This window comes from Centropristis striata, chromosome 10, assembly GCF_030273125.1.
Source record: "Centropristis striata isolate RG_2023a ecotype Rhode Island chromosome 10, C.striata_1.0, whole genome shotgun sequence".
In the NCBI taxonomy this organism is placed as follows: Eukaryota; Metazoa; Chordata; class Actinopteri; order Perciformes; family Serranidae; genus Centropristis; species Centropristis striata.
Window position 1 is genome coordinate 14,661,682 of NC_081526.1, and position 27,628 is coordinate 14,689,309.

Sequence of the window (27,628 nt, forward strand, 5' to 3'; positions counted from 1 at the left end):
GCAGTGCAGTATTATTACTTAAATAAGAGATCTGAATGCTTCTTCCACCACTGTGTTCGAAGACATGTAATCAGTGCAAGTGGATGCGATAACGGCTTCAGGACCTGTGATCCACAGAGCAGCAATCACAGAACATATTGTGTTACAATTCCCCCAACGGTTAAGCCATAAAATGCCAAGAGCACCGTGTTTCTGTACAACTGTATCTCGACGAAGCCTCTTGTGTGACTGTAAGTACTTGAAGGTATGTTCATTTCTTTTCTCTGCACTCAAAACATATGAGAAATGAAAATCAATAAGGGCTCTTCCTCGGAGTGTGCAAGGACGGGAGGGGGGGGATCAAATAATGGCGATCAGAAGAAAATCTTTTTATAGCGGCTGCCATGGTAACGGAGAGAAGGAGAGAAAGTAATATTCCATAAAGTAAATGAGTGTCCCCCGCTGGGCTGGTTGAGCCTGATGGAGGAGAGAATGGGGAGATAATGCTCCCTCATACCTTACACACACTACTTAGCCCACTTTTGCAGCACCCTCAGCACAAAGTACACTTTGGAGGAAACAAAGTGCAAATGAGAAAGAGATCTCTGTTTATGCGTGTGTGTGTATCTTCTACTGTATGTGTTAATAACGGCTGCGTCGAGAAGGAGGAGTGGGACGAGCAAAGAGGGAAGTGTGTGCGTGCGAGTGTGTGCTTGAGTGTGTAGGGGGATAATGACTCTCAAGCTTCTCTCTTCTCTCTCGCCTTCAAGCCGATAAACTGCACATAAGGACAGCTTGTTGGGGAGATTTGGCATCAGTAATTGAAAGTGTATCATGGGCTTTGCGCAGAGAGGCCGAGGCAGTGCCGATGATATTTGTATTTTTTTAGCTGAGTTTGTTGTGCATGCTGGGAGAAGTAGGCACGGGAATAATTCATGTCTCTCCAGGGAGTGGTGGGTACTTTGAAGCCTCCAGTTTCGCATTATCACACTATATGAGGCAACACAGCTCGCGACCATACAACCTGATGGATAATGACCACCAGTGTTCAACCTGAGCCTCCGATGGAGATGGCGAGGACCTGAAGTCAGAGGAGGTGGATAACAAGGTTCAAGTGAAGCAGAGATTCAGATGGGAGCTGAATGACAAATAGTAAATTTGAACAATGCTACAACCCTGATTACAAAAACATTGGGGTGCTGTATAATGTAAATATAAATAAAACAAAATGTGATTTGCTAATCTTTTTGACACATATTTGATTAAAAACTGTACAAAGACAACAGATTTAATGTTTACCCTTATCACCTTCATTGAGTTTTTAGAAAATACATACCGTCATGGAAAAAATTATGAGACCATTGTTTTCTTCAATTACTTGTCATTTTAATGCCTGGAACAACTAAAGGTACATTTGTTTGGACAAATATAATGAGAACAACAAAAATAGCTCATAAGAGTTTATTTTTGTTCATTTTTCAAAATGTACCTTTAGTTGTAGCAGGCATTAAAATTAACATGAAATTGAAGAAAACAATGGTCTAATAATTTGTTCCATGACTCTTCATATTCTGAATTTGATAGCAGCAACACATTTAAAAAAAGTTGAGTTGTGTAAGGCTAAAAAAACAACTGTTTGGAACATTCCACAGGCAAACAGGTACATGTGATAGCATCATGATTGGGGCATCCTCCAAAGGTTCAGCTGTTCACATGTAAGGATGACGCGAGCTTCACCAAAACTGTGTGGACAAGTAATGCAATGGTTTAAGAACAGTGTCTCAACATACAACTGCAAGGAACTGCAGCCATCTATAATCCATAACATCATTTAAATGTAAATGTTTAAATGTAAGGCTGAAAACCAAGATCTGATGCCTGTGACCTTTGGTCCCTCAGGCTGCACTGCTCTAAAAGCTCAACCTTGGGGTCCCGAGCCCAATTGGGGTTGCGAGATGATTTCTGGGGGTCGCCAAATCATTTTGGAAGTCAGCTCTGTCTCCACTGTGTAAAAGTGTTCATGTGATAATGTGTTTTAGTCTTTTTGGTAATTTTGTGTCTTTTTTTTGGTAATTTTGTGTCTTTTTTGGGTCATTTTGTGTCTTTTTTTATTATTTTGTGGCCAAGTTGTGCCTTTTTTGGTCATTTTGTGTCTTTTTTGGTAATTTTGTGTCTTTTTTTTGGTCATTTTGTGCCTTTTTTTGGTCATTTTGTTTCTTTTTTGGGTGATCTGAACTGTACGTGTGAGATTGTGTTCAGTGAGCGGGGGGTCGCGGACAGCATGCATGTTAAATTGGGGGTCGCGACTCAAAAAGGTTGAGAACTACTGGTATAAAGGACATTACTACATGGGCTCAGGAACACTTCGGAAAACTGTTGTCGGTCACTGTTGTTGCTGCCTCTTCAAAGGCAAGTTAAGACTCTACCATCCCAAACAAAAGTCATATATCAGCAACATCCAGAAATGCAGCCGACTTCTCTGGGTCCAAACTCATTTGACATTGACTGACGAAGAGGAAAAGGACAATCCTGATTGTTACCAGCACAAAGTCCAAAGCCAGCATCTGTGATGGTGGGGGGGGTGTTAGTGCCTGTGCTGTCATCCAGACACCGTCTTTTCCAGGGACGTCCCTGCTTATTACAGAAACAATGCCAAGCCTATTGAAAATGTGTTGCACATTATACAGTGCAAAATGCAACAATGGATACTTTAGACTATTGAACAACTGAAGCTGTATATCAAGCAACAATGGGAAATAATTTACCTTTCAAAACTTTCAACAATCAGTGTCCTCGGTTACTGAACTCTAACTGATTGTTGTTAAAAGAAAAGGTGATGTGTGATGTTGCAGGCATCACATTCCTAGGGAGTGTGTATATTTACAATAAATAATAAAGTTTTTTAAGTTTTAACATTAAATACATTCTTTCTACAGTTTTCTATTAATTATATGTCTAAAAGGATTCAGCAAATAATGGCACATTCTGTTTAAGACAGAAGTTGTACACCATGTATACCTGCAACTACTGCAAGATGTTCCTATATTTTGAATCAGATGTACTTCTATGTACATTTCTATAAAACTCTACTTTTCTTCTGGGTGACTGAGTTTATCGATATAGAGTTAACCAAATGAGTAAATTGTGAACACATTCCCAAGGTCCTTTTCTATTCAATATTCTCTCCTTTCCTCATGAGCAAAACCTCTGTGTTTGCAACGTATTCATTCCTTTTATACTTTAAATTCAACATTCACCTGCAAAAAAACACCAACTGAATTAGGTCAATAACATATCGATCACCTTCTTTATTATGCTGAGCCAGATTTGTTTTGCTAATTTATTAATCTCTCCATGCTATGCTAATGCCCAGTCATCCGTGCTATGATAACAACAATAGCCCTGTCCCGGTGGCGCAAATGAGAATTTATGGGCTCGGGTTACCATAGGAATGAACTCCTCCGAATCAATAGACTCAGAGTTGGGTAAATAAATGCCTGCAGGAACTCTAAGCCCAAGGTATGAGTGCTCATCTCTTAGCTCAAGTTTGGCTCTGATGCATTAGTAATAAAAGTAAAAGTGTGTGGGTGCCAGCCTGAAGAAGAGAGGTTACCCCTAGAAACATGCCCACTGTATCATGTAAAAGGGAGACAGCTTGGCTGTAGGGTGAGCACAGATTTGTTAATGTTTAGCTTCTCCTCTCCTTTCTCTCCACGGCTCCTCGTCCTTTCCTGGTCCATATGTCTCGCTATGACTGTGAGGAAGTGAAACCAAGGCACCGGCTGGATGTGAAAAAAGCTTCTGGTGGCAGCATCAGCAACAGAGAGTGGATGATCAAATACATTATTGATCCGCTTCATAAAATATTGGTATGAATTATTGAAAGGATAACCCCTCAGCCAGTGAGAGGGGATTCCTTGTGTTACTCTTCCAGGGAGTAATGGAGGAAGAGAGAGACGGAGAACAACACAGAGACAGAGAGTGTTGAGGGTAAAAATGAGATTTGTTTTTGGATGCATGTTCATATCAGCGCACAAGCAAATCACAGATGTGTCTTCTTTACTTTCCTGCTAAGTGACTTCTACCATATTTCTCCCTCCTCTCCCTCCTCTCCCTCCCTCCCCTCCTCCTCAGCTCCCCGTGGTCCATCTGCATGCCGCTATAGGTGGGTGCAGCGAGGGAGATAGCGATAGTGGCGGCGGTGTGAAAAATGGCGGTTGTTAACCATCTGACAGGGCTGTCTCCCCAGAGCTGCAGCCTTTCCAAACAGCCCTAATGGGAAACATGCACATGGACCAGAGAACGGACTTGTTTAAATGTGTTACACCGCAAGGAGAGAGAGAGAGAGAGAGACATGGAAACAGGCTTGTTTTAAATGTCTTAGAGCCCTGAAAGTGAGGCTTGTTGGGCCAATTTTACAATGTTACATCTGAAGGAGACGGCAAGAGAGGGCGAGTGAGAGAAACTGCTTTTTTAGGATGTGTTCTAACATTTAGCATTTCATCAATGGTGCAAAATGTCAGAAACATAACATGTAAGTGAACAAAAAGGAGGGCCTGGACTTGATTTTTTACCTATAAGTGGTTTCATAATGTGATAGTGAGCACAATCTAAATAAATGTGCATCCTGTTCTGCAGCTGATAAACATGAATTTAAGAAAAAATGCTTGCCATGCATTAGTGGATTATGAGACAATGGGTCCCTGAGCACAGACATGCAAAAGACCCCACAACCTGTTCTCCAGAGGAGCAAGACACACAGATTTTATAGCTATTTACCCTCTTTTCGTTGTTCTTTTGTGTCTTTTTGTGGTCATTTTGTAATCATTTTTGTCTGTGGTTGTTTTCGCCCCTTTTTGTAATAATTTAGTATCTATTTGCAGTTATTTTGTGTCTTTTTGTGGAAATTTTGAGTCTCTTTGCATTTGCTTTGTGTCTCTTCAGAGGAATTTTGCATCTCTTTGTGTGTCTTCCACTTTTCATAGTCGTGGGTCTTTTTGTGTCTCTTTGCAGCTGTGTCCAGTTGTAGTTGTAGTAGTTGTTTTCTGTCTCTTTGTAGTAATTTTCTTTCTTTTTGGTAAGTCTTTTTTTGTAGTCGTTTTATGTTTATTTTTGTCTCTTCTTGGTTTGTATGTGTCTCTTTGACTGACATTTTGTAGTCGAAGGCCAGCTGGGCCTTCTCTGGGCCTGGTATGCTCTGACAGTAATCAACTCAAATGGAGACAGAGACTTACATTCTGTCCAAAACACAATAATATTCACATAAATCCTTCTCTCATTCAATGTCAAAAAGCCAGACTACCTATTCATTGCATGTGGATAAACTAACTCAAACCCTGCAGTCACTTAAAAGCTAAACTTGCAAGAAAATGTATAAATGCATATCAGGACAGGTTAAAGTTTAAACAAATATTTCTGTGTTTTAGTTTAGTTTAGAACTTGACAGAACTGTACCATACATAGCTTGAAACTTGATTGCATTAAATAACCACTTGTATTTTTATTTTCACATTTTTTTTCCCAGAACCTGTATTGCAGCTGTACACAAGGACTGGTTTGAAAACTCTATTTGTTGAAGCACTCAAGGACGCTCCAACGTCCCTGACTGGAGTCAGCAGCAAAACATCAAACTTTTTAATGCAAGAAACAAGAACACATCACAGTGTTCTCTTCTCAGTGTTCAGGCTTGCTGACTTTTTTTAAATCTTGTGGCTCAACTTTGACAGCATAGCTGGTAAATGCAATGAGGCATTGGACAAATAATCAATACAGTATGAAAGAGCAGTACAATACAATACACTGGTACCAAACATGTGATATGATGTGATTAATCAGGTTCTTTTGAAGCGAATATGAAAGAACCTCATACTGCAGGTAATAAACAGTGTTAGTCCTGAAGTTAATATATGATTTCCCACTTCATGGTCCTATGTTCTTCTTCACTCACACAGATACTGTAACAGGTGATTATCTCGCCATGTATGAGGTGTGCAATGCAATTATTTGTTATTATGCACAATGTAGCATGTTATGAGTTATTTTGTTTCTACCTGCTTACTGGTGCATTTCCACAGGAAGATGAAATTTACACAAGGAAATAAAGGTGACAAAAGCAAAGAATAATGATTTAAAACAAGCTCCAAGTCTCTGCATGATGTTCATACCATAGTAAAATGAATGAAAGCCAGCAGCTGCTTGGAGGGCAACGAATAAATCTCTCCAAAATGGTTGGTTTAGTGTATGCAATTTGGAGTTAATGGGCTAAAACATGCAAAACCATTGCTATCGTCCTTTAATATTTTTCAGTGAATTTATCTACTTCTGCTATTAATTCCTCATTAGTGCCAGGTCCTGTGAAATCAATCCTTGCAGTGTTTCTTACTTGATGTCGCTTTCCTGGATCCGCTCTTCGTCCAAGTCCTCGATGAACTTCTCTCCCTTCATCCAGTAGATGAGCGGGCTGACGTCACCGCTGTAGCCAAAAAACGCCCGGCAAGTCAGGTTCAAAGCACTTCCTGCAAAATGACAGGAGATGGCATGTTGTCATGCATGATTGTCCTGCTGGTTTGATGAAGATTTCATGTGCAAAATACCAATTGTACATCATATATGTGTCTTCAAAGTCAGGAACATCAACAGAAATAGACGATTTTGTTGGTTACATTCACAATTCTTTGTAATGCATTCACCATACACACCAATGCTAGTGCACACTCACATATACAGACACACATATCCTCCAAAAATCAAAGTGACTGCATGAGAAAAGATGTAAGCTAGACACTCAAGGCTTCTGGGCTGCACTGCTGTGATTAAACAGTCTTCCCTTTACCACAACGTCAAGAGGAAAATGTTTTGATTTTCTCATGCCTATAGCACCAACATACAGCACACTGATATGAAAGTAAACAGTAACGAACACATGAGGGCACTCAAGAGCTTTCTAAAACCCCCCTTGAGACTCTGCTTCCATGAGAGAAAAGAAGGTGAAAGGAAGTGAGCGGAGGCTGACAATAACATTATTTTATTTAGAGCTGCTGCTGGGTATGGAGAAAGGTCAGGAGTCAACAACTGCAGTTTGCTGAGAGTTGATATGTGAAAGAAGAAGTGATTGTCACTGAGGAGCCAACAGGGTCTTTGTTCCGTGAATTGATGGATTATATCTTTGGTTCAACAGAGAGGGCAAGTATCCAGATGGAAGAAAAAGATGATACTTCATGCACCACTTACACAAACCTTTCCAGTTGGTATTAATGTGTTATTAATGCTGGATATTCAATCACAAATCATTGATGAGCTAGTGGTAGCAAGTGAAAAATGTAATGTTACATGTAGCGCTGGTGTGAGCTGATTACAGTTGGCGTAAAGAGGCCTCTTTTTCCCACTCAGGGAAGACCTTCAGTGTCCATGAGCTATGCATGTATCAGGCTGCTGAGCATAAAGATAGAGCACTGTTGGCATATACCAGCGCATGTTTATTTTGCATTCCTCTGAAGTGGCATTCTCGAAAGGCCTGGGGTGCAGTGATCACATGCTGCTGCCTCTCAGGGAAGCACACAGCGACATGTAAACAACACACAGATGAGGGAGGCTCATCATGCAGCACATACTGTAAACTGTATGCTCCCCTTTTGGGAGAGGCAGGGTTGTGTCTGCCTCCGAGGCATCCACAAGAACTGGGAGAAAAGCATGGCAGGGATTGGGGGGGTTGAAGGAGATGATTTTCCCTGTTTAACAGCAGGATTTATGAGCAGGAGCGCAAGGTAAACTGTACTGGTATGGGGCATGTATTCATTAATAATGCTTAGCATGTGACAGCACCATGGACAGCTCCCAACAGCATACTGCAGGGAATAGAAAACTTATGGTGGTACTTAGTGAAGACCTATATTGGTCATTTTCAGGCTCATACTTGTATTTTGGGTTTCTAGCACAGACTTTACTTATTATACATGCTTTAACCCCTTTATAGGTGGTCAACAGCAGATGTCACATAGAAGTGGTGTACATCATATGAAAGCTGGAACCTCGATTACTTAAAATTGTTATAAAGGTTTAGAACATTATGATTATCCCATGCTGGTTTTCTTCATTTTGACAAATATAATGATAACAACAAAAATAGCTCATAGGAGTTTAATTTAAGAGCTGATAACTAAACATTTTCCATGGTTTTCTTGATAATAACCAAAGTCATTATCAAGAAACCCATGGAAAATGGACATGGACAAGAAATTAGAGAAAACAAGGGTGGTCTAATCATTTTTTCCATGACTGTATGTCTCATAAATTGTTGCAGAAATGTTTGGGTTGATACAATATGTTACACACATTTGGTGCTAAGTTTGACCAATTTTGACAGCTGAAGAGTTGATAAAAATGGTCAAAAATCCCTCCAGAATATGTAATTAAGACGCTAAGACTTTACACACATACACAATTTTCCTCTCACTGCCTATGACTGCTGCACCTTTTTTCACCCTCAGTTTGATTGCCTATAATTCTTTACGGGGAAAAGCCAAGCATTTCTGCGTCTTTGTGAGTCATATTTTTTTCACAGGAAACATTTTTACCTTTCATATCAGGGGGGATTGGTAACATTAACAATGGTTTAGTTAGACTAAAATGTCACGTAAGTGGAATGCAGCCATCATTGATGTTATTATATACGCCTGCACTTTGCCTATAATGATGCAATTCCTACCTTTTAAACCACAGATTTTAAAACAAAAACTACACAATAAGAACATGTTCCAACCAGAATTTAGCAATGGAATGACTTTAACTGAGTATTGCAATAATATATAATGCCTTCTAAACTAAAATCTACTTAATGGAACAAGTTCCAAACAAAAATGTGATCTGTAATTGTGGAGAAATAAGCAACATCTGCAACCAAGATTGCAGGTTTCCCTACATGTAGTGCAGTGTAAAACTGGAGTAACGTGCATGGAGCAGATGAATATATGGAAACACATCACAAGCTGACAATAAGAGACAAGAGTAGAGTAAAATAATAGAAACAGAGCGTCATGAAGATTTTTGCTCGTCGGGATTACTTTTACGTACATTTACTGGATTTGAACATTGTAACATTATATTTAGGACTGGAAAGAGTCAAATCTTATCTGATAAAGCCAAAACAAAATGTGCAATGCTTCAGTTCTATTGGATTGCAATACATGTTCATTTCTGAAGATTAATTTCAAGTCCCTTTTACTCGGCTTACACCTTCTTTCTCTCAGCTGCCCTTGCTGTGACCAGTGGAACACGTGTCTTCACAGCAAAACTGCCAAGGTTATTTTTGAAAGAGTGTTTGTGTTTGAACTGAGGGCATGTATCCTCTGTGCTCCCTCTGCCCACAATCCAGAGACACAGCTTCAAAAGATTTCAGTAGGTCATTCTCAGCACATGGAAAGTTTTAAGGCGTGCAGGGAAGGAGGATGGGAGGACACCCAGGAATGAACTGATGGTACTGTCTGTGAGGAGCAGTGGCTGACATTTCCAAAGTTCAACAGCCACTCTCAGCTTGGTATTTGTGCACAGCCAGGCTCTACAAAGGCTACACGCTGTACCTACAAAATAGGAGCCTCCTGACTGGGATTACACACATACACACACAGGTTTTAGTGCAGCGGCACTTAGCTGTATTACCACACTTAATCATTCGTGCAGCAAACATGCAAAGCAACCACACTGTGCAAAGACAGTATATTGTACAACGGTGTCTCTATGTGTGCAACTGATTCAGCATTTCCCTTTTCCTCTGTTTATAAATGTGCCCCATGCTGTTAGTTTATCCCACAGATCAATTGCAAACTAGGAATGTCATGCTGTCGGCAGCCGCTGCCTGGAGAGGAAGTCTCCACTGAGCTCCCTGGGAACCACAGGAAATTGTTGAAGGCCTCATGCTGTCTTATTCTAATCCAAGTGCAGCACTCCCTGAAACTCCTTAATAGCTACTTTTGTTACTTCTTCGACCACCACAAACACCATCATGTGCTGTTACACCTGCGACATCACCTTCATAACAATAGTTACATTGTAAATTTGCGACCAATCATTCTTATAGAAGTAGCTCCCACAGCATGAACACCACATTTGGCCAATTTTGGCTCATGTAACTTGAATAAAAGTTGTATTCTTTTCCTCTGTGTGCCGAGATGATGTCACACATTAATATTAATAATGATTTTATTTGTATAGCACCTTTCAAAACAAAGTTACAAGGTGCTTGACAATAGAGCAAAATGCAATTAAGAGCACATAAATAAAACAATTAAACAATTTATAAAACAATGTAAAAGAAGGAAAAGGTCAATAAAAGGCAATATGATAAACGTGAGTTTTAAGAAGATGACACTGAGTTTACCTGCCTGAGATCTCCAGGCAGATTGTTCCAAAGCTTTGGGGCCCAAACAGCAAAGGCTCGGTCACCTTTTGTGACCAGTCTGGATTTAAGAACCACTAGCAGGGACCTGCTGGATGATCTCAGGCAGCTGTCAGGCTCATAGGGAGTAAGTAGGCCGCTAATGTAAGCAGGAACCTGACCATTGAGGGCTTTAAAAACAAGCAGTGAAATCTTAAAGTGATCAAAAACATTAATATAGCTTTTTGTGGGCTTTTCTAGTAAATGGTTTTATTTGTCAAAATACACCACCATGTGCAGTATTAGCTGCTCTTGATCTCCATCAGCAGATGGAGTTTTTAAGGACTTAACTGTAAAAGTTGAGATTCAAAGTTAATTCTTGAATAGAATGAATGAAAAATAAAAGGAGTAAAGATTTGGATGCATTTCAATCTGAGCTTCTACAACTAAAGTACATCACTTTTACATTTAAGTGAACGTCTGTTATATTCACGTTGTCGCCAAACAAGTTCACACAATGGTGATTTATATCGCTGCCATGGAAAGCTCTCTGTAGTTCTCAGCACGGAGTTGTGGTGTCTGGTGTCTGTGGCAGCTTTCCCGCACTGGATACAACTTATCTGTACCCAGAACAAGTCATTTATTAACTCCACAACAGCTTTGTTACATGAGTGCTACACAAAATACCATCAAACAGCCTTTCTCTCTCTCTCTCTCTCCCTCTCTCTCTCTCTCACTCACTCACTCACTCACTCACTCACAGTTATTTGGTTACCTTATATGGTAGTCTAGCTGTATTACCCAATACCCTGACAGGCAGGAATGAGGCCATTACTGCAGAAACACCAGCATAGATAGTTAAATGACGACAAATTCTTGTTCTATTGCAACAGGCATCATTTGAAAACTGCTGGAAAATATCATGTTTTAGATGTTCTATATTGTTGTTGCTATGAATTAGATTCAGAATTTTGTCTTCAAATAGTAATTTCCAATAAGAATATATTAAATCTTTGAAGGCTGTTTTTGCAAAATTAGTTTTTTCTCATGCTCTGAACCATAAATCTTCACTTCAGCCACGCTTACATACACCAAACTCAATAGTTTTATTCTTAAATATATTCTGAAGGTTTTTTACAGAAAGGTTTGTCTATATTGTATTCAAACCTTGATTTATAGAGCATTTTATAAATTGATTTTTTAATGGCTTTTGACAGTATTTTCTTATTTGTGAAATGATCAAAGGAGATATCCCAATTCTTCTGTTTAAAACATTGAATCTAATATATCAACAAAATAAAAGAATAACTTTGAAATTTGCTTTATCCATTGTTCACTATATCTTTTGTGACTATATCTTTTATAATAGGACAGCTTATAGTGAAAATTATGTATTTTAGGAAGGCCGACTACTGGAACACTTCATTCTTAATTGCATTACCATTATTCATACCACACATATATTTATATACATTGTCAAATAACGTCCTTGCAGTGACGTGCGGTCGGGGAGGCAGGAGAGGCCGTGCTTCACCTATCATCATGGAAAGAAAAAAATTCAAAATCTTTTAAAAAAAATCATATTTATCCAGTGATTTGTACTATAGAGTTTTTTTTTTAAATCTAATTCCACCAGTTTTAGATTATTTTTTATTAAAAATCACATAATTTTCATATTTACTGTTCAAATAGTGAGAAGAGTGAGGCAGCAGCCAGATGAGCCTCACCATGGATTGACTCGGCTAATTGTGCTGCCATGCTATGCAGTGAGACCCATGCTGTCTCTTGGTATGTAGCTATTAAAATGTTCAAACACTTTTGCTATATGAACTAAATTTCCATAATTTAGATATTGAATATAATGTACAGTGTTTTTTTTTTTTTTGTCAACAACTGTATGTGTGTAACGTGTTTCTTGTGCTGAGCAATAATAAAACGGCTGCGAAAAAGCACTAAGTGAGGCACGCAGTTCGCCTGCCTCGTGGTAGGGGGCACTCATGATCCCACTGATTCTTCTTGCGACTCGGCTGCAGAATAAGTGACAGCAAGTTACAATCTACAGTAAGCAAGTGCAGCCATTCGTTTATTTTTTAAAATAAAACAAGTTATCAATACTTTTGTTCAGAAGGAGCGGTGAATGGACTTCATTTATAATTAAAGGTAAGACCATAATAACGTTTTTTTTTTATTAAAAGCGCTTTTTGTGTGCAACAGTTTGTATGTGTAAAGAAAGCTGATATGAGATTTTAAACATAACCCGCTAACTGCTGCTGCCAAATGCTGGATAAGTTACTCTGTAGGGTTCATATGTTGTAAATCTGATTGTGATGTCACATGAACCTCACCGCACGTCACTGCGACCTCGCCTACATCAAACACACATTCACCTTCCTCTTGAGTGCTTCCTTTATTCCCAGAACATTCCATTTGAAATAATACAAAAGTTATTCAACACAACACCTACACACAGCATACAGCTATCAATTTGCAGGCTGAATAGCAGTTGATGGTCTGTGTGCGCAGTGCTCTTGAGAAGACATACAAAGATTAGCCATGACTAATATTTGGCATGACTTTGTCATTAGCCTCTGAGCCAGCAAACTACTATGATGTCAAGCCGGTTGAAGTTTGAGCAGATGGTGGGAAGACTATTAACCAGGACTGGAACAATGAGGTGAATAATTCGCACACTATCAAGTTAAAGAGGAGGAGGAGCAGCTTTTTAAATCTGTTCTCTCCTGCTGTCAAACCCCACAGCAGTGTCATTATTATTATTATTATGATCTATTATTATTCCCGAACAGTTGTAACCCTTGGTAACTCACAGGAATGGTGTCTGTGTTGACTTTAACTCATCTTGAGGGTGAATTATTACAGAGATGTTATTGTTTCTAAATTGGTGAGGTGTTAACGTGCACAGACAGACCCCAGACCAGGCAGACTGTAATACGCACTAATGATGTGAGCGTGTGTGTGTGTGTGTGTGTGTATGTGTGCGGTGGAGTTAAGGGTCCATCAATGACCACCTGGGGCGCCAAACAAGAAGACACACGTCTGAAACCGTGGGTAATTAAAAAGCCTACTGGTTCAGTGTAAGAGAAGAGTACATTCAGTTTCAGATAAAAGCATTGCAGAGGGCGAGGGGAGCCAAAGAAAGTTAAATTATGACCCTGGGCTTCAGAGAGGCTTTTTACAGAACAGAATGAAAATTCAAAAAGAACTTGAGCTGAAATCGTACTCAACTGTAGTAAATAACAAAGCTACAGTTATTGTGACCTTATTCACACACACACACACACACACACACACACACACACACACACACACACACACACACACACACACACTGCTATGTAACTATTAATTATCAGGACATTTTTAAGCTGTTAATAATTTAGAGATGTTATGTCATAACTTTGGAAGATTATTTTATTCTTGATCAATCAATCAATTTTTTTAGGTTAGAAATATTGAAAAATTCAAATTCCTAATTTTTGTTGTTGTTGACCAAAACCCCAAAATATGGGGGTCATTGAAATTGTCTGAGGTTTTTTTGTCTTCTAATCCGTTCTCACAAAGGATTTAAAGGATATTATTCATATTTTGTTATGATATTGTCATGATGGGCTGCACGGGATGTAGTGGTTAGCACTCTTGCCTCACAGCAAGAGTGCTAACCAGTGCTCTTCTGTGTGAGTTTGCATGTTCTCCCTGTGTCAGTGTGGGTTCTCTCCAGGTACTCCGGCTTTTTCCCACAGTCCAAAGACATGCACTTAGGTTTAATTGGTGACTCTAAATTGCCCGTAGGTGTGTATGAGAGCGTGATTGTCTCACCTAATTTCAGCTGGGATAGGCTCCAGCTTTGCGACCCGAGTGTGAATAAGGGGTTAAGGATAATGAATGAATGAATGAATGAATTGTCATGATCCGCTCCTGGCTTCCCTTCCTACGGCCAGCTCTGCTAGTACTTTTCCTCTCACCTGCCGGCCACTCCCACCTCATCAGTGCAACCACCCTCACCTGATTTAAACCCACTCTTTCCAGATTGTCTTTAGCAGCATGCTAAGCTCTTGCGCATTTACCTTTGGATTGCACCCCTAGCTTCGACCCTGCCTGTCCCTGACCCTTCCTCGTCGTCCCTGCGCAGGTAACCAGATCAGCCTTCTGTTCCTGACTCCTCTGCCTGCTCGCCTCTCGTCTGTCTCCTGCTTTCTTGGATTCCCTCCTTGGAGGTTTCTGCTGGAGAGTTGGACTGGTTTGGCTGGCTCTGTTGTGGACAATTTCCAGTGTACCTGCTGTGGATTTTTGAAACCCTGTTTTATTAATAAAATGTTCCAACGCTGGTCTCAGTCTGTGCTGTTCCTGGGTCCAACCTCACACCCATGACAGATATTATCATGTGATATTATGATTTCTTTAAAAAAATCATAATCCTGCAGTAAAAACAAATTTTGTGGCATCCCTTCTCACAATAGAAAGCAAACAAATGTTGACACAACATCCCTTTAATACACTGTTAACAAAACAAGCCTTGGCAAAACAGAATCTCACAGGCTGCCAGCAGTGCTGGGTTACATTTACATTCTACGAGTACCTCTTTGGCCCTCTCTCTTTGGAATAATTCCTTTGGTAGAAACTCAAATATTCAAGTCCATCACTGTCATTTTTAAAAAAGTTTACACATAAATGTGCCATTACAGGACTTGGCAACATTTGGTGTGAAAAATATCCCCCGCTGACTAAATGTGTGCCTTGTACAGCGCAAGAAGAGCATGATTAAGTGTTTTCATGAGTGTGTGTCTCTTTATATGTGCACGTCTTTGTGTGTTGTTTCTGCCGTCACGCATGCGTGGGCGTGGAACAAATCCATGTAATCTGAGTGATTGACATCCTCCCTCCGGCGGAGAGTTGGTCACAGCGCCTGATGGAAATGAGATTTAAGATCCACCCTTTGCTATATTTCTGCCGACTTCCCCACAGACTGATTACGACTCTGGTCGACCACAAGATCCACGATGAATACTTAGCGGAAGACAGTATAATTTTAAAGCCTACCTCTTGAACCTAATTATAACTGGATGTGCAGTGGAGGTCACGTTATATTGAGTATATAAAGTCCTGATTGTAATCTGGCCTCTGAGAATGTGAAATTGGAGTTTATATATTCTAAGACGAAGACAAATAGGTGCTAGGTACTGTGATACAGTACTGGTTAGTAAACCTTATGACTTAAACCAATGATTGTTAGCAGCATAACTTCATGAGTCACACAAGTGCTGTCAAGGCAGGGAAACAGCTAGCCTGGCTCTGTTCAAAGGTAAAAAAAAACTAAAGCTCACTAATTGACACTGTATATCATGTTTATTTGTGCTGAGTGACTTCCTGGTGTTTTGTCATCACTGTGAGGTTGCCAGGCATGAAATAATCCCACTCATAGCCTTCGATAAAACCACCACTTGTAGCTTTTACACTTTGGCTTTTGTACAAGTTAAACAAACATGATATAATGAGTTAATTTGTCAGCTTTACAGGTACAGATTTGTTTCCTTTGAACAGTTTTAATGCTAAGCATGTGAAAAGTACCAATTCTTCTCATTTAACTCTTGGGATTACGTCCCAAAAATGTTTGACTATTCCTTAAACAGCAATTTACAGCAGGTGCACATCTTGCTTCTCCTAACATTCAGAGGTTTAAGTACTCACCTTGCTGCAGTGATGTCACCGTGTACTCAGTGTGTCAGTACAGTGTGTCAGTTCAGTCAGGTGTAGGGATGATACGATTTTATCCTGATACTTGAGTCACGATACGATTTTATTGTAATTTTAAACATTTGCGATATGGTGAGTATTGTAATACAATATATTGCAATTTAACTGTTTAACTGCATTTTGTGTCCAGAAAATTAAATTCAATCAAGAACTGTTTTGTCATATAGGAAAAAATTCTTATTCTATTCATCTCACTTCAGTCTTTGTATTTCTCCACAATGAGTCAAACCCACAGACTGACCAACAAAGTATTCAGTCAAACTGAACTGAACTGATATCAAACATATATGGACGACAACAACTGCAACATTTTCTCAACTTTCCTTGACTTTAAGCTTCACTGCTCTGTTTAGCTTCGATACGGTTGTGGAGACTTGTGGAAACCCAGATACCCTATTTTTGTTGAGATAGCATGATGTCAGAGGTCACATGACTGCTTTGAAAATCACCATGAAACATAAAATAATAGCATAATTTTGCAGCGTTATTTGGACAACTTCCCAACATGACGCACATGGTGCCTATAGATTCCTTAGATCTTCTTCATCTTTCATATGAGACCAGAACAGCTAGTATATTATAACCAGTATATTCGTAATTGTGAGCCTGCTATGGCCTCTGAAAAAACAAACAAACAGCGGGCCATTGCACCTAAATATTGATACTTAGATACTATTAAAGTTGATAAAAAATATTGGCTGATCATACAAAGCAAATTGCTTTCATTGACTTAACAAGCAGTTAACTGTAGATGACACCTTTAAAGTAGGTTTGCAATCCTCCAGTAAACACCGATCTGTCTGATTTGACGTCAAATTATTTAATTCATTCTGAGGTATATCTGTGAAGCTTTCTGATGAAATAAATGAATCAGAACTGTTGTTTTTACTGTTTTAACAACGGTGAGTCAGTTAGATTTGGTCAGGTCAGAGTCAGAATATTGTATAATCCATATTTGCTCACTACATCTCAGCTCAACATCTTTCTAAAAAGGCGAAGTTAGTGGTTATCTAATCAGCCATTAAAAGCAGGTAATTATTGGTTAATGGCAAAAAAAATCAATATTGTACATAGTCAGGCATGGTCAAAAAGTCTTTAGACTATTGACCAGACTGGGCAGAGACACAGTGCTTTTCAGACTAGAATTAAAATAATTCTTTAAAATGACAAGCTGCTCAGTTTTCAGAAGCAAGCACAGTTGTAAATACCAATTATCCTGAAATACATTCATTTGGCAGACATTTATGTGAAAAGTGACTTACAATAACTGAATGAATGTGCTTACTGAATGCACTTACAACAAGTGCATACATGCCAAATAAGAAGAATAAGCAGATTCTGTCCAAAGACAACACAATAGAAGCGCTCTATTAGAAAAATGCATACTGTATGCTGGCTCTCTTTATCAAGTGGCCAGGTGAATGAATAAATAAATGAATTAATGAATGAGAGAGACCCAGAATGGTGAACACATTAAGAGTGGCTATAAAATGCTACAGAGGGTCATGAATTTGATTTGCATCAACCCTTGGTGTGTGTTTAGCTGATTTCACAGTATTTGGGATAATTAGGCTTCACAGAGCTGGCACTCACATTCAGACAGAGGAATACTTTCCAAGCCAGAGGAGAGGAAAACAAACCTTGCACAGAAAACACTCTGCAGATGCTGTCCAAATTCAGCACAGATGCACAGCGCGCACAGCGAGATTGACAGATAGGCAGAGAGAAGGGCAGATGAATGAACAGACAGGCAGGCAGGGGGAAAAGAAACAATAAAACCATGCGCATACAAACATGATTATAAACGAACAGGCGCACACATGCACGTCAATGTCATTTCTGTCTTTTCTCTCTCATCTCTTTCTCCCAGAATGCACTGAATAGGCCCGTTGTCTTTCACATGTCACCGCTCGGAGCACAGTGGGATCGTGCGTTTTCTTTGTGTGTGACAGCAAACCACCATATTTTATTTGTAGAATAAGCAACAACCTGGAGTGCTTTTTGAATAAGTCATAATCAGAGTGTGTTTGATGTTTCATAACACGCTTTGGTCTTCATCACAACCCGATGTTCTCTTTGCGCTCTATTTTTCTAAGGCATGGCGAAGTCTGGCACAAGAAGCAACATCACATGTTGGTGTTGTCTTCACCCTCAGGTGCACTTTGCACATTTGTTTGATTTTCTTGCCCTATGCAGGTGGGAGGAGAGGTGCAGCGAGTTTAAAGTTTCAGCTAAACTAAGCACGTTGAGGTGTTGGTGTTCTGTTTTAAAAGAAAGTGGTATGTATTCAGCCTCATTTCAATGTCACTCACTTTGGAAAGTTTTATCAGACATATGTGCGTCCTAATTCTATTTTAGCTGCTATGACTATATACTATAATTGGAAATGTGTGGCACCAAACCATAGTGCCATTAAGTACTAGGGGTGTTACAATACATCAGTATAGATCAATATAACAATTCATCTGTGAAAGATCCAACTGCATCAATGCAGTGCCCAAACATTGATGTATATCGCTGCCTTTAATATACACTTTTATTTTGACAATCTAACTGTTTTGTTTGGGGAAGTAAACTATGCACACAGATAGAACCTGTCTTGGAAATGTAACATAGACTATAAATAATGGACATAGTGACCGTGATGCCACCTGTTGGTTTGTGGACTGCCCGTTTGAGGCATCGAGTTTATCGTTACACTCGTCGCCATTTTTTTTCAAAAATGGGGAGCAGACCATATTTGGACTGTGGAGCAGCGAGAGGGATCTGACGACACTGACTACACACCTCTCTACACCTCAACCTGACTGAGAGAAGCCGCTGCTAGTGTAATTCATGATAGCATTAGCTGGAGCATTAACTGGGATGTTCATTTTGGCTTCATTTTTAATGAACAACACATTCAAATAAAATACAGTGTGAAAGGTTCAAAGTTATGAGACCAAACCGGTAAACGTCCTTTATATATATAAAAAACTTTATTGACATGTTGCCGTGGATACACATAGTTCTGCTTCTCTAATGGGCTCTCCTTGTTAGTGACCTGTCAATCAAAGCAAACAATTCTTTATCTTCTATTTTCTTCTAAATTGGGCCATTATTTACACTATTAACATCAAATTGTCTTGAAGAAGATATTTCACTGGCGATTGAGACCATAGTGTTGTCCTAAAAAAAAATTCCAAGGCAATAAATCAAGTGAGAAGTTTTTTCTTATTTTGTATTGAAATTAATGGACCGAAATGCTTTTGCAACCGCCGTCAGCTCCCCATGTTGAAATTTTTGGTAGAATGCAGCTTAAGGCACTTGCCTCACTGCACAGACCCAGAGGTTGCCACCTGGAATGTAACTGAAAGATCATCACAGGCTCTTTAAGTTAACCAATAAAAAAACATTTGCACTTAAATGCAAAGTCGATTTTTACTATTTTTATTACAAAAGACTGGATTGTTTTTCATTTAAATATCTAGAAATGCACATAAATTGAATGGTAAAAATCATAGTTTAGTTGCTTTTTGTGAGGTGATATGAAGTCATGGTTGTGTTAAATGGGTAGATGATATTAAGATTAAGATTAAGATTCCCTTATTAGTCCCATAAACTCTCAAACTCTGCATCTAACCCATCCTTTTTGACACACCAGTGAACACACCATGCTTAGGGAGCAGTGGGCAGCACATTTCTGCGTGCTTGTCTCATATCAATCGCTGGCCTCTGATTAGAAACAAATAGAAGTCGTAGTGCGACGGACTTTGTGATATCAGCAAATATTGAATCATCATCAAAGGAATCCATCTAATATTGTGTCGTGAAGTAACCTTTGATTCACACCTATTAAGTACAATGCGTTTGATATGCTTTGATGAAATCATGCACACTCCGACTACTGCAAAATAACCACACAATGTCAAAGTGTATCTGTAAAGTTTTTTGATTGAATAAATAATCATTTGAAGAGCCATAGCTGTTGTGTTTATTGTGTTTAGAATGGTGAGTCAGTTAGATTTAGTTAGGTTTGGAGTCAGAATATTGTAAATCAATATTTGCTCACTACATCTTAGCATTTTTTACTCTCAGATGTGCATAAGCTACAGGTAATGAAAACATCTGTAAAATACTATGTGAAATTATTGGTTATCTAATTTGTACCAGCCATTAGAAGTAGGTAATTGCTGTTTAAAAATCGAATACTATAATTTGACTTGCTGTGATGAAATCATGCAGAGTTGAACTCAATGATTCACATATAAAAAACAGAAAATGCAGGAAATGTTAAGAAAGTGGGGATTTGTGGAAAGCTGACTGTGAAAAAGGTCTGTTAGAGCTCAGTCAATCTGCCCTCCATTGTGTAAACCTATGTTCCTTCCTATGTCACAACCACTTTGTTGCAATTGAGCCATTATATTAAAGTCTCACTGAAATGGAAGTTGGAGCATATTGAGATTCTGCACTGACGTATTTCCCAGTGAAACATAAGATCTGATGGTAGAGTAATAAGCAAGGAATCCATGAAGGAATCCAACATCCCTGAAACTACTTAGTGGCAGCCAGTTTGTGTCCTTGCTTTGGCTGCAGCTTATTTTGGAAATCAAGTTGTTGCAAGCATAAACAAACCTTTGAATTTATGCTGGCAGCAATTGCAGCATTAATGTATTTCAGATAAAAACCTAATTTTCTTTAATTGTAAACTACAATTAACAATTAATTGTGAGTGTGATATTATGAATGACATTGAAATTAGATTTTAAGGCAAACTTTAACAATTATCACTTTTTTCCTCATCAGTCTTGATCAACACTACCAAATATTAATTCATTTTCTTAATTCCAACCCTTTAAATGCTGGTTGAAATTTGAATAATTTTCTGTATACATACTTATACATAATATATATACATTATATATATTATGTATAAGTATTTTACCCCAGTCTGGGGTATGTCAATGATTAGCAATATCTTAATTCATTTATAGTTTCTATCCATTACAGCCGCAATAATCTTGATGGATATTGATGGATGGTTTAATGGGTTTCAAAAGGGACGTCGTTGTCCATGGTGATGTATACAACATTCATATTAAGTGTTTGTATATTGGCCACATGGTTTATTATAGTAGCTGAGGTTGAAGATCCCCAAAAATGAATTTAAAAAAATCATACCCTTGCCAATATTTGTTCCAAATGGACTGAACACAGTCAAAATGATCAAAGAATGAAGAATAAAAAAGCCAAAAATGTCCCTGGTGAGGCATTAGAGATTAACCAAAAAAAATGAGAGAACCTTCTCATTCCATAATGCTGCATAACCCTTCATCTGAAGTGAAAAATCACCAAAAGTGGAGTTAATATACAAAGCTTTCATGCAAAACTGTGTGATTCAACAGCCGTGCTTCTGTCAGAGAATGTAATTTCAGAGTTTGGGTATTTTAAGCATTAATTAAAATGGCCAAGCAGAGAGCGCTTTTGCGTGCATATGTACTGTATATGTGAGTCTCTGAGAGAGAGAGAGAGGAGAGTGTGTTTGTGTGTGTTTGTGAAGATTTTCTGCAGATATCTCTGCAGGAGAATCTGATACAAGTCCTGTCAGTCATGATTCTTCCCCCACAAGGTGTGAAACAAGCATGAAAAAGTGCACATAGCACTGTGTAATCCTTTCTCTGCACACAGGAAGGATAAGAGAGCGAATACAACCAGAAATAAATCGACACAAGTGGCTTTGAACGAAAAAAAACAATCTGATGCATTTCAAACTGTTGTGGTAATTTGAGGTATTTATAAAATGTTTTAAAAATAAATGACTGTAATGTGTGCATGTGTGTCAGTGTAGCAGAGGGAGGTGCATCCATCTGCCAGGTTAAAAATTGATGGATTACTATGTAAAGTGGCAGTGGAGAAAGTCCCCAGTGCATGTTGCATATGATAATACATACATTTTCTGTGCGCTCTCTTACAGTATGTAAACCACATGCAGCCTCAGTTTCACCCCACAGTCATACAGTAGCACACTTTCACAGTATGCACACGCTCTTGTCAAGGGCAAGAGAGGGAGATGAGTGGGGGGGGAGGTGGAAAATAAAGAAGCATTGTGAAAACACGGTGAACGACAGCTAGTCAGGATCAACAACATCCCCCAGAGATTCCTTGAAATTCACATTCCAATCCCTGTCGCTAAAAATATCTGATCCCGCTTCTTCGTCCAGACTCTCAGTGCGGTTGGGGAGGGAAGGAGAGGGGGTTTGGGGATCTCCAGAGAACCGGGCAGGTGTGTTTACTGTTTTCTGGTTGTGTCAGGAGTGGGGTGTTGAGCTCAGAAAAGTCCTAATCTGTCTGTCAACGTTGCTTTTTCTATTGCTGCCTGCAGGTTACCATGACAACGCCTACTGCGCTGGGTCTGAGCAGCTCAGCGGGCTCCATCAGGACCAGAAAATACAGTGAAGACAGGTACTGTGCCACATTAGCACCTCTGCGGCTTTGTGCCGACGGCAAGCAGCAATCAAAGTTAATTGGAGGAGGGCCAAAACAAAATCCAGGGTCTACAAAAACAAGAAAAAACTCAAACATTTTTAGCCCCGCTGCATGTAAAAATGTGGCCTGTTTGCAGCAAGTTGATGTGGAACAATGACGATAAGCTGAAGTGATTACTTTCTGCTCTGCATTGCAGAGGAGTGCAGGTCGGTGCGAGGTGGGGGATCGGAGGGGTGAGAAGTACACTGAAATTGTGGATTGGAGGATTTGGGGGAGAATAAGTGGAAGAATGAGTAAGGGCAATGAGAACATGAAAGAGTTGGGGGCCCACCCCCCTCCACCAGCCCAGCCTCTCTTCTGTTCTAATATCGTCCCCTCTCCAGAGACAAGCCCTTAATTACCATTACAAGCCTGAGAGCTTTTAACAGAGGAGAATCCTGCTTCTTTTCCTCTCTGTCGCTCCTTCTCCCCGTTTGTTCCGTGGCCCTGATGATCCATCAGGGAAATGTCAGCCTTTAATTACCGGTAAAAATTAAAGCCTTTGTGAACAGGTAGTTGGTGCCCTCGCTTTCATCTCCCCTTTCCTCTCCTAATCGTCCCTTTTTTGATGACATAATAGGTGCTCTGTCCGAGGCAGTGGAAGGCAGAGGCCCATTATACCGTGAGAGGCGCTGTGGGGGATTATGCGATGATGTGGTGATGAACTAAATAAACGTTCCTTTATCTTTCTAGCAATTTCATAGCGATTGAGGGATCAACTTAGCATCAAGTGCCTCTTCCTCATACCTCAGCCATGTCCTTATCCATGGATGAATTAGTGAAAGGGACCTGCCGGGCACAGGCCCAGGGGCCCAACGTGTAAGGGGCCCCACAAAATGTCACTGAAAGATTAAGACAAATAAAACAAATAAAATAAAACGGCTAAAAAGAGATACAAAAAGAGTAAGTGAAGGAGAAAACAACAACAAAGAGGCTTAAAATGACTACAAAAATTGAAATCCAGAAAGCAAATAATATAAAATAAATACAAAGGGACACAAAGAGATTCCCAAAGAAGATATAAAAGGACAAAACAACCACAAAGAGGCACAAAAAATCACCACAAAAAGACGCAAAACAACTATACAAACAAAAAATAACTGCAAAAAGACATGACATATGACAAGGTCACATAAAAAACTAAAAAAGAGACAAAAAATAGCACATACAAAAACACAAAATTACCACAAACATTCACACAACCAAAGTGTAGCAACTACAAAGAGACACAAATCAACAATAAGAAGAGGCTAAATGACATTGAAGTCTCTGTGTCTTGCTCTTATGTAGGAGAGGTGCGGGGTCTTTGCATGCTGTAAATCTGTCTATATCCCATGACGGAGGCACCATAACTGCATGCTCAAACACGCTGGTAACCCTAGCCTTTCTAACATGTCTGCATCCTGCGTGATGTAATCCAAACATTTAGAATCTACTGTCTCTCGTTCTTTGTGTCTCTGTCACATTCTTCTTATCATCGCTGGCTTTTATTTTTATGCCAGAGGGTTTGGGGACCACTTTCCCCACTGCTGCGGGTTCATGTGAAATCTCCTTTTATGGTCAAAATGAGACCAAAGAGAATGTTATTTTCCCTCAGTGACACTCGGAGTCATCCTTCTAAAAAACGCCTCTCAAGTGGCTTACAGAGGCCAGGGCAGAATGGCCACTAAACACAAATGAAAATGTACCGAATACTTCATTACCTGCAATGATGAACATAGCAACGTAAAGAAAAAGTGAAGAGAAAAACAACATTGCAGCTGAAAGATAAGTGCAGACATGCAGAGCATGAGAGAGAGGGAGCTGTAATTGGCTCCTGTCCAGGGCGCTGGAGGCCAATTAAATGGTGTGATTTGAACACTTGACGAGGAACATCACTTTAACGAACGACCCAAGAGAGGCCCGGCTGCAGGCACTGACCCACTGACCAGAATACCAACTGAGGCCAGACTAACTCAGTCAAAACCAAAGCTCACTAACCAACCCTGACCATCCACTCTTAGCCCACATTGAACAGTGGACTCTATCACAACCTGGTTCACACACGTGTCATTCTCTGTCAACAGAGAGCCATCAGATATCCAACACTCCAAATTGGAATGAGGAACTATGTTGCCTGTGAGAGAAGCAGGTTAGGATTTGTGAAAGGTATTTTAAGTGAACTAAACCAAGACGATTACACTAAAATGTGCCTCCTTTATAACTATTGGAATGAGGAAAAAAACATGATTAATTATTGATGGGCAAATTTAAAGGGCTAGTCCAATGTCTATTATTGAATAAATTTATGTTTAAAAAATATAATTCTGTAGCTTTGGAATAGTGCTCCTTATGTTTTCAAATCCACAACATTCACATTTTAAGTTGAAGTATGTATGTTTTAGCCTCAAAATGCTATTTTCCAAACCTTTTCTCATGTTACCTGTTGTAGGTTCATGTATTATCACGTTGACACATATATATCCTTATCTTTAGCGACTTTGTCTGCATGTTCCCTGTTTGGAGAAGCAGAGTATCCGCACAGATACTTCTATGTTTTACACAGTGCCAGCGTTACGTGCTTGACATAAGACTATGAAACTAAAACAGAATTAATGCCACGAAATGAATAAACAGACAGTTATTCTCAGTTGAAAATAGTTGCAAGTAGCAACAGTAGCAAGAGAATGCCATAGCAAAATTCCATAGCAAAGGAATGCAATAGCAGCTGAATTCCATAGCAGGATAATTCTATAGCAGTAGAATTCTATAGCAGCAGAATTATATAGCAGAAGAATTCCATAGCAGCAGAATTCTATAGCAGAAGAATTCTATAGCAGCAGAATTCCATGGCAGCAGAATTCTATAGCAGCAGCATTCTATAACAGAATAATTATATCACAGTAGAATTCCATACTAGTAGAATTCTATAGCGGAAGAATTCCATTGCAGAAGAATTCTATAGCAGAGGAATTCCATAGCAGAAGAATTCTATAGCAGCGGAATTCCATAGCCGAAGAATTCCATAGCAGAGGAATTCTATAGCAGAGGAATTCCATAGCAGAATAATTCTATAGCAGCGGAATTCTATAGCAGAGGAATTCCATAGCCGAAGAATTCCATAGCAGACGAATTCTATAGCAGCAGAATTCTATAGCAGAGGAATTCCATGGCAGAATAATTCTATACCAGAAGGATTCTATAGCAGAAGAATTCCATCGCAAAAGGATTCTATAGCAGAATAATTCCATCCCAAAAAGGATTCTATAGCAGCAGAATTACATAGCAGTTGAGTTCTTAAGCAGCAGAATTCTGTAACTGCAGAATTCCATAGCAGTAGAATTCCATAGCAGCAGAATTCTATAACAGCAGAATTCTATAGCAGCAGAATTCTATAGCAGCGGAATTCTATAACAGCAGAATTCTACAGCAGCAGAATTCTATAGAATTACATAGCAGAATAATTCTATAGCAAAATGATCACATAGCAGAAGGATTATATAGCAGAATAATTCTATAGCAGCAGAATAATTCTATAGCAGCATAACAATTATACAGCAAAATAATTATATAGCAGTGCTATTGATATGTACTAAATTTATTGTAGCTGTGTTGTTTTGTTGTTCTTGTAATTTTGAGATGTTAAATTAGTTTTTCTGCGGCCAGTTTAGGCTGATCATAGCTGTTTGAAACTTTGAATTTTAATTTCAAATTTTACTATTAATTACATCCTCATGAAAAACACCCATATAATATATACATAAAACCCCCACAAGTTTTAAATATCTGAGAAATCATGTTTTTCTTTTTGCCAATGGGGCTCAGCTACTGTTGCTATGGAGATGAAGCCAGTCAGAGGAAGCAAAATCAAAACTTGTTATTGGATCTTTAGCTTCCACCCACTGGTATGGTGCATATTTCAGATCTCTGCTAATTTACTGTTTGGTTACCTGTCATGCTTCATGGGGAATTTATCTATAAATACTTCTTATTATAGTTGTGTTTTCACTTCCACCTGACATCAACTATCTATTTGACAATTGGTTTATAGATTTGAGAGTCATTTTCCTTGTGACCAAATAAATGTTCTCATCTTTTAATGTGTTGGTTAATGATGTCAATATATACAGAGTTAATTTGCAAAAGCTATTTTTAAAAAATGATAAAAAATAACATTTAGATAAATTTTTCCTTGACTGATTGATAAAAATACATGATTTAGCTGAATTATTTTTTAACAAAGCAATCCTGGAGCCATTTGAATGATATTCCCTGGACTGCACCCAAAAAAACCCCAACAATTTATAAAAATAAATGCATATGAACTCTTCGTATATAATATCATACATAATCTCCCACCTTCTGTCCTCACCTTTAATGATAAGTGTTGTTTGACTCCCTGTATAGCATAGAGAGGACAGAAGTTGATATTGCAGCAGAAGGTCAGAGATGTATTTTGGCTTGGAGTCCTTCAGTGATTTACAGTATAAATAAGTAGCAGTATTTTTATAATCATATGAGCGGTACAGACAACGGAGGATGGAGCTTGCAGTTGGAAGCTCAGGCATGAATGTCATTGTGGAACAACATGTTTCTGAAAGACTATTCATGCATGTTCAATCTATAATTAATATAGCTTAAATAAAGCATACATAATAATAAATGTGAGATTGAAATGATGAATAATCAACTTATGAACCTATGTCATACTTGAGGTTTTTGTTTCACAACAATAGAGACACATTTAGACACAAATATGTTGCATGGTGCAAACCAATTTAGACTAGAAGATATTCATGCCTAATTTAAAAACATGAAGGTACATTATACTAATTTGCAGTTTAATAGCGACAAGACTTGCTCATGCCATTCGTACCTAAATGTAATATTTCTATGCACAAATTGTTATTTTTTTTGTTTTACACACCCTCTGGAGCTTTACTCATACCCCTGGCTTTATGCTCGTACCTCGTCTTGAGAATAGCAGATCTAAGGAATTAATTTACTACTTCTCTTTCATCTACTTTC

General features: G+C 38.9%; 1 protein-coding gene across 5 annotated transcripts in view; it reads right to left on the bottom strand.

Moving 5' to 3' along the window:
• The window catches only part of il1rapl1a (interleukin 1 receptor accessory protein-like 1a), a 332,191-nt gene that overhangs the window by 14,753 nt on the left and 289,810 nt on the right, over window positions 1–27,628 (bottom strand). For all 5 annotated transcript variants that reach the window (XM_059342254.1, XM_059342258.1, XM_059342255.1 and 2 more), the window contains one exon: window positions 6,362–6,494. In XM_059342254.1, the coding sequence (XP_059198237.1) occupies window positions 6,362–6,494 (133 nt within the window). The remainder of the gene's footprint in view (window positions 1–6,361; window positions 6,495–27,628) is intronic.